The 8,029-nt window shown below is 35.8% G+C and overlaps 1 protein-coding gene across 1 annotated transcript; it reads right to left on the reverse strand.

The window, feature by feature from the left end:
- Positions 1 to 1,042: 1,042 nt before the first annotated feature.
- On the reverse strand, positions 1,043 to 4,557 carry LOC149804840 (uncharacterized). The gene is made up of 4 exons (XM_089934880.1): positions 4,385 to 4,557; positions 3,254 to 3,430; positions 2,443 to 2,577; positions 1,043 to 1,969 (listed from the first exon to the last, which is right to left on the reverse strand). Exons 1-4 carry the CDS (start codon positions 4,473 to 4,475, stop codon positions 1,809 to 1,811), a joined length of 564 nt encoding a protein of 187 aa, XP_089791006.1. The 5' UTR covers positions 4,476 to 4,557; the 3' UTR covers positions 1,043 to 1,808.
- Positions 4,558 to 8,029: the final 3,472 nt, after the last annotated feature.

Consider the following 8,029-nt stretch of genomic DNA (forward strand, 5'->3'; position numbering starts at 1 on the left):
AAACGTATGCACTGGCGCACTGCCTCTACCTCACTAGACGAGCTTCAAGTTATCACTGCGGAAATGCCGCTAAATTTGAGAAGACAAGATATGTTCTTACGTATCCACGTTGCACAAGCAGAGACTTCAAAATTCACACGGACAGACGTGAGACGTGTGAGTAAAGGCGAGTGCCTTAGACCACTTGGCCATCCAATGTTTCTGGTTGTCAACAAATGAGTGCCTTAGACCACTTGGCCATCCAATGTTTCTGGTTGTCAACAAATGAGTGCCTTAGACCACTTGGCCATCCAATGTTTATGGTTGTCAACAAATGAGTGCCTTAGACCACTTGGCCATCCAATGTTTATGGTTGTCAACAAATGAGTGCCTTAGACCACTTGGCCATCCAATGTTTATGGTTGTCAACAAATGAGTGCCTTAGACCACTTGACCATCCAATGTTTCTGGTTGTCAACAAATGAGTGCCTTAGACCACTTGGCCATCCAATGTTTCTGGTTGTCAACAAATGAGTGCCTTAGACCACTTGGCCATCCAATGTTTCTGGTTGTCAACAAATGAGTGCCTTAGACCACTTGGCCATCCAATGTTTCTGGTTGTCAACAAATGAGTGCCTTAGACCACTTGGCCATCCAATGTTTATGGTTGTCAACAAATGAGAGAATTTCGTTTTGAATTTGAGTAAGGAAATGTGTTTTGAGATTTACAGTCGGGTGAACATTTGTACTAAAGATACCAAGCTGATCTCTTTGAATATTAAATGAATCGTAGGATAATCGTTTCTAATCACTCTTTGAACATAATTATCATATTTGACCATGCCCTCTCTTATATGACTGCAAAATTAATTGAAATGCAATCAGATTGATTGAAATATTGCATATTGTCCATAAAAGAACAAGAAATACCAAAACGTCGATTGTGAATTCAATTAACTGACCTCTCTGCCTATTTTAAATCAATGTAAGCAGACTCAGCCTTGAAGGGTGGGGGGGGGGGGAGGCATATCACATTCGAGACTACCAATGATTAAAACAAGCAACAAGAAAAAGAGCTTGTATTACGACAGTAAACAAATATTCGTTATTAAACTGTTGAAACCTTTAATGTCTTTTCAGATATAAACTTCAATTTATTTTATAAACATGATAGTATTAATAATGATGTAAAATATGAACAATCGGGAATTATGTACATTGTCCGATTTATGGATTACTAATAAAAGTTTCTGAGAAATAAGTTTTAAATGAGTTCCACATATATACATAGCCGTTAAGACGTCATTAATCTCAACATCAGTCGAAACCACCGACACATAAGATGAACCTGTTTTCCAAGAACGGCTCTGCAGTTTAGTCGTCTTGATTAATTCGACAAAACCTTTCCCCATTACGCAACTAATAATAATAATAATAATAATAATAACAATAACAAGTACAAGAACTACTACAGCTATATCACAGCCATACAATGCTCATAAATCATTTAAGTCCGATTTATACAAATTATCAACAAGTTTAACTAAATAAACATCTTTGTGAGATACAGACACTTCTCTGCAGCCAGACACGTGATCTACAGTTATAACTGTTTCTTTTTTTGCAAGAGTTGCGTCAGTAAGTCCACTGAAAACAATCATGGACTTCACGGTGGTTAGATTTAGAGTACCGTACTGGGTAGCTAGAGCTGTTGCTTGAGCGAGAAGAGTAATTCTGTAATCTGATGGCATCTTTTGGGCAGCTCTTTTTTTTAAATATATTATTGTAATGATGTTGCACAAGCTCTCTTGTCAACATAAATATACACTTTAACTACCCTTTCTGCGTTCCTTCACAAATTTAGCTAAAGTGTGCATGGACTCGTAGATTCCTTCTCCTGTTAGAGCGTTGGTACCCTGAACATACCACTTCCGGTCCTTCAGTTTGTGTAGGTTCAGTCCATCAGCCATATGTGAAACGCTCATGGCGCCTGAAATACGTTAAATTGATAAGATCAAGACACACACATATGTTACACAAATATATACCAATGTTATACTGAAACGGTACGTTTTCAACCTGACACACAGTGATTTTTTTTAATGAGAAGTGTCTGATCAGGTTCTATTTTAACATGAAAGGATGATGGCACAGAATTGGAGAAGTTAATGTAAAGTTTCCTTTTATTATTGCAGCAGTGCGGGAGATGACGCTGTCAACACTTTCTTTCAAAGTTACACCTGTTCTTGTTCTTTATGATCTTTCTCTCACCAAGGTGTATGTGCTCGAACGGACTTTAACGATATACGCCATTTTGTGGCTTAAATAGCCGATTACAGAAACGCCCCCACCCCCTGCTTTCGATTCACTATTAGATACGCAAGCGTAAGTACTAAATTAGACGATAATGTGGAAGTCGTTATCTTTGACACTTCTCTCATACCTTTATATGTTAAAACTTACCGGACAAATCTTGCTTATTGGCGAGAACGACAACTGGAACACCTCTCATTTCATCGCTGTCACAAATACCAAACAGCTCCTCCCTTGATTCGGTGAGTCTTTCTCTATCATTACTGTCCACAACATATATCAAACCTAATAATAATAATATTAATAATATCAATAATGATGGTATAATTTGTAATACATGAATGACACTTCTTTATACATTACAATCAAAAGAATAAATTTTATTATTAATTATTACTTTATTATATGTATTCCGATTCCAGATGTTTGTTATCACATCCGGTTTTTGGCTGACGGTATTGTAAAGTAAGTAAGGAATGATCTCGTTGTCAGTGTGACAAACTGAAGAAAAAAAAATGATAAGATGCACATAAAGACCTAACGAAACCGGAAGCGATATCAAACATGCAGATTAATTGATACAATACAGTAATGCTATTGCAAATCTCGATGATAAACTAGAGTCGTTCTGTCGAGTGATTTGCGCCTTTATCAAGCCTTTACTTTTACTTTTCAAATGTGCTAGCCATATATATATATATATATATATATATATATATATATATATATATATATATATATATATATATATATAACATTATATGCTGTATTCTACAGGTGTTTATATTGAAAATCAGGTAAAAAATGAACCTGTTCTCAATAATTCGAGATTACATATTTTTTGTTGTTGTTGATTTATTCCTACGGTAAACTAACCACCGTTACCCATGAACGCGCTTGAGTCGCGGGTCCCGTCCTGTTTAATAAACAAATAAATACATAAATAAATAAACATACATACCATCCACATTTTGAAAATAGTGATGCCATAAAGGTCTAATTTTATCCTGTCCGCCTACGTCCCATACAGTGAATGTGAGGCCCTTAACGGGAGAAACAGTCTCTACGTTGAACCCAATTGTTGGGATAGTATTCACGTTCTCATTTAGTTTTATCTTGTACAAAATCGTCGTTTTTCCTGTGGAAAAAAAGATTTACATAAAGAGAATAGGAATAAAGTTTGTTTCATCTATGTCAATTTGCTTAATAAATATTTTTTGTAGCGGCTGAAATGAACACGTCGTCTGCCAAAGTTAACCTTCAACATATTTCATCATTTCGATTTTTCCTTTATATTTTTGTTATTATTTTGCCTTTCAAAATATCAATTCAATTAATTTTGCATTTGTCAAAAATTGTGCCAGAAAGAGGCAAAGGTCTTCTTTAAAATGCTACTCTGTGACAATTATTTTAACTAATGCATTCCGGTAAAAATATAATGCATGAAAGTGTATTAACTTGAACTTAATCACCATTTATTAGGAAGGATCGGCTGGAGACGACGTTTTCTTTGAATTTTCAACATACTAATAATAAAAAATCGTTCCATAAAACTGAGGTATGGGAACAACATGCCTGTCGAAATGTGACTGCATTGTCATGAAATTCCTATATCAGAAAACAATGGAATGTTAAATTATAAAAAGATAGGAAAAGCAATTTAACATATGAGTCTAATAGACGTGGATATTGTCGATGAGAATAAGCTAAGCTCTTTTTACTTTAAATGTAGTAGATATTGTAAATAAAACTAGACAGGTGTTAATGAAACACTTATGCCCCAACACAGTGTCTGAAAACTCACCTAAACGAAACATTTAACACAGCTGTAACAGACGGAAAATGTGTGTGCTATATGCAATTCTACTGTCGAGGTGGGCGATAAAAACATAAAATATCGGCCTTATAATAACATAATCGTGTTTCATTCAGGATAATACTGTCATCTTCATTGTCAAAAAAGTATCACCATGGAGATAAAAACGGAGGTAGCAAAATGCATCCATAAACAGATTATTTGAAGCACTCAAAGACCTAAAATTTATTGAATTGTATCTTATATTGCCAGAGTGGAAAACAAAACAATACTAACCTGCTGCGTCAAGACCCAGCATCACAATTCGAGCAGGTACATTCCGAAAAGCGTCCAGGGCCTCGGAAATTTTCGCCCATAGTATACCCATAGTTTGAGTTTAGATTTCTCTTGACGTATTGAATGAATATGAAACGTTCACTGGCGTCTGCAGTCTTTATAATACCCTGGGTAGTATGTATTCATTCTCGCTTACCTGTCCAGCAAATCGTAGGTGGTTCCACGTTGGAAGTTATTACTTCACGGGGAAACCCCATTAATTGATTGGTCGCTATTTTTAGCCGGCTTGACAGCACTATTTTGTTAGTTGATATGTATATACACGGCGCATCTAATACACAAATATTATCCACGATGCGCAATACTCGTTCATATGTAAGTTTCATATCTTACTAAACCCATAAACTTATTTAAGCAGAGGGAAACTTAGTATCTTTTTGTTATTTACATATGTAGGCCTATATAAAGTCAAAAGGCTTTTCTCTAAATGGAAATTAGTATTTATATGTTAGAAAAAATACGTGCTGTATCAAAAGAACCCATTTTAAAAGAGGCTAAACATTTTTGATCAATGTAAGGTGCAAAAAAGACCGTCCCTGTTTCTCAATGCCGATCCTAGGACCCCCCCCCCCCCGACGTAAAAAACTCAAATTACACATATAATGTTTAAAAAAAGTACTTGTACTATCCTAATTTTAAAACCAGTGCAATAGGAAATACACGTATTTTTGTGTGGCCCACTTGTGTGTTAAACTGGCCGAAGTCTCCTCTACAAATGAATTCGAAATTTATCATCATTACACAAACTATTGGTTTTGTCGTAAAGAATTTTACTTTTCTGTTTAATATATCAGGGATTTAAAATCAAAATCATAACAATATTTAAAAGAATTCGATAGCAATCAAAGCCTGTTGTCTCTGTATCCCCAATACAAACAACTACCGTTAACTTTGTAAAAATACCAAAGCTGTCATGATGCATATATCTGCATATAACTGCGTTCTTCGCGTTTTTTGGTGGCGATCATGGGTTAAGAACTACTGATACAAATTTCCTTTTGGTGATAACAGTATTATAAACCATAAACATTGATCATAATTGTGATGTATTTACACATATCAAATACAATATAGTTCATGACACGCAAAAGCGTTGAATAAATTTGGATCGCTGATGCATGCATGTGAACTATTATTTTTATATATAAATATAGAAAAGAAAACAAGAACGCATAATGGCGATGTGGTTGCGTCATGCCTGGCTATCAGTCGGTCATTCTTGTAAATAATTAAATACATACGTAAGTGTCATATCAATTATGTATAATGCCGAGTCATATTGCATTAACCCGCATCATTCCAACTTGCAGCTTAATATAAACTTTACCAAGTGTGTCGATTTCTGCAAACGTCTGGGATATGGCTTCACGATTCCACGGAAGAACTTGTTTAGAAAAAAATGTAGCATCAATATTGTGGAAATACACACACACGCACACACACACACACACACACACACACACACACACACACACACATGAACCTGTCAGTTTTAATCGTTTCTTTGGTCAGTCTTCCCCCAACAGAAAATGCAAACGTTTGGATGGTATCATTTAATATTTCTTACACTTCTCTTTGAATATGACATTGTAGTCAACAGTGACATCTGACCCTATGATGTTGACGTACACGAGATGGACACCAATAAATAAAAAAATGGAAAAAGAAACATTATTTACGAATATACTCTTCTCTCCCTCTCTGCACAGAGAAATATCTACTGTAAGTCTTAAAATATGCTCATGATGCACGTATATATATATATATATATATATATATATATATATATATATATATATATATATATATATATATATATATATATATATATATATATATATCATGCAGATTTACTGCCCAATTTTGTATATATTAATTACACTGGTCTACAATTTTTTTAGAAGTTGTCTGCTTCAGAGATAAAATGTGCTATTTAGTATGGATTTTGATATGCTGAATTCAAATATGACAATTAAAACAATTGATTAGCTACTGTTTCCAAGATATTTAAATTGTTACATTTTACGTCTATGTATATTGTGTAGATAGTAGAGTTTTAATCATAAATTGTAAACCTAGGTCTTTTCATGTGTTTATGGTTGCTTTACATGGTAATAGCTCACCCGTCCTGTTCATGTAACACTTTAAAAAAAAAACAGCAAAAGGGTTATATAAATAAAATTTATTATGAAACAAATGGCAAAAACTATTATGTATAGATAAGTACATAGTTTAGTTCTTATTCAGTGTCTACTCGGCGCATCTTGGCTTGTCTCTTGTAAACATTAAATGGAGCATATCTTGTCACTATAAAGCAATAGTCTGCAAGCATTGATGGGCTCCACTTGCACTGATAGCGTTTCTCCATTGTTGCAATGTCCTGGTGAAATCGCTCGCAGTGCTCGTCGCTCACTGTTCGGTGCAAAAAATCTAGATGAGAGTGCAATTTTTTTTATCTTTAGTGATATGTTGCAACGAAGGCTTTTGTATGCCTTGAGTAGGTTTTCCACCAAATCCCTGTAGTTGCCTGCCTTGTTGTTTCCGAGACAATTTGTTGCCACTAACTGTAAGGCTTTCCATGCCGTCTTTTCCTTGCCACGCAGTAAACGGTCAAATACATCATCTCGAAGAAGTTCACGAATATGAGGACCAACAAAGACACCTTCTTTTATCCTGGCTTCACTTAACCTTAGAAACTTGTTATGGAAAGTTGCTTGTGTTTTGTCCATGGCCTTGACAAAGTTCTTCATCAGACCCAGCTTGATGTGCAAGGATAGTAACAAAATCTTCCTTGATTCAACAAGTGGTGGATGCTGAACACGTTTTTTCCCAGGCTCCAATGATTGTCGGAGTGGCGGCCAGTCTCTCTTGAAGTAGTGGGATTCTCTCGCACGACTATCTAATTCGCAGAGAAAACAGCAGTACTTTGTGTATCCAGTCTGCAGACCAACCAAGAGCGAAAGAACCTTAAAATCGCAATAAAGCTGCTACTGATGTTGGTCATAGTTTATGCACTTCAAACGTTGTTTCATGTTGTCATAGGTTTCCTTCATATGGATGGCATGACCAACTAGAATTGATGGCAAAACATGCTATTATGCAGGAAAACAGATTTAAGACTTGTCTTCGATGAATCAATGAACAGTCTCCACTCATCTGGATCATGATCGATGTTGAGGGCTGCCATCACACCATCGATGTTGTTGCAGGCTACAAGATCATCTCCCATGAAGAAGAATTTGACAAGATCCTTTTGATGGTCACGGAACATGGAAACCCTAACATCACCTGCCATGATATTCCACTGCGGTAGTATATAGCCCAACAGATCTGCCTTACTCTTGGATAGTTCCAAATCCCTGACAATGTCATTCAGTTAACATTGCGTTATGAGGTGTGGTTCAGAGCAGGAGGATGGGAGAAAATATGGGTCGTGAGACATTGATGGTTCATGACTAGAAATTTTATCCTCTACCTCTTCCTCATCTGACTCAAGTGAAAATGATTCTGGTGCATGAGGAATTGGCAGTCCTTCTCCATGGGGTACTAGGGGTATAGCTGATGGAATGTTTGGATGATGCACAC

Source organism: Sinohyriopsis cumingii, chromosome 2 (genome assembly GCF_028554795.1).
Source record: "Sinohyriopsis cumingii isolate HCF-2022 chromosome 2, ASM2855479v2, whole genome shotgun sequence".
NCBI lineage: Eukaryota > Metazoa > Mollusca > Bivalvia > Unionida > Unionidae > Sinohyriopsis > Sinohyriopsis cumingii.

Bases quoted from the DNA above. Each gene is read 5' to 3' on its own strand.
- LOC149804840 (XM_089934880.1), bottom strand. From the start codon at position 4,475: ATGGGTATACTATGGGCGAAAATTTCCGAGGCCCTGGACGCTTTTCGG. The intron at 3,431-4,384 runs GTTAGTATTGTT...TTTTTTCCACAG, and splicing joins GCTGGGTCTTGACGCAGCAG to GAAAAACGACGATTTTGTAC. The intron at 2,578-3,253 runs GTATGTATGTTT...TATTATTATTAG, and splicing joins CTATTTTCAAAATGTGGATG to GTTTGATATATGTTGTGGAC.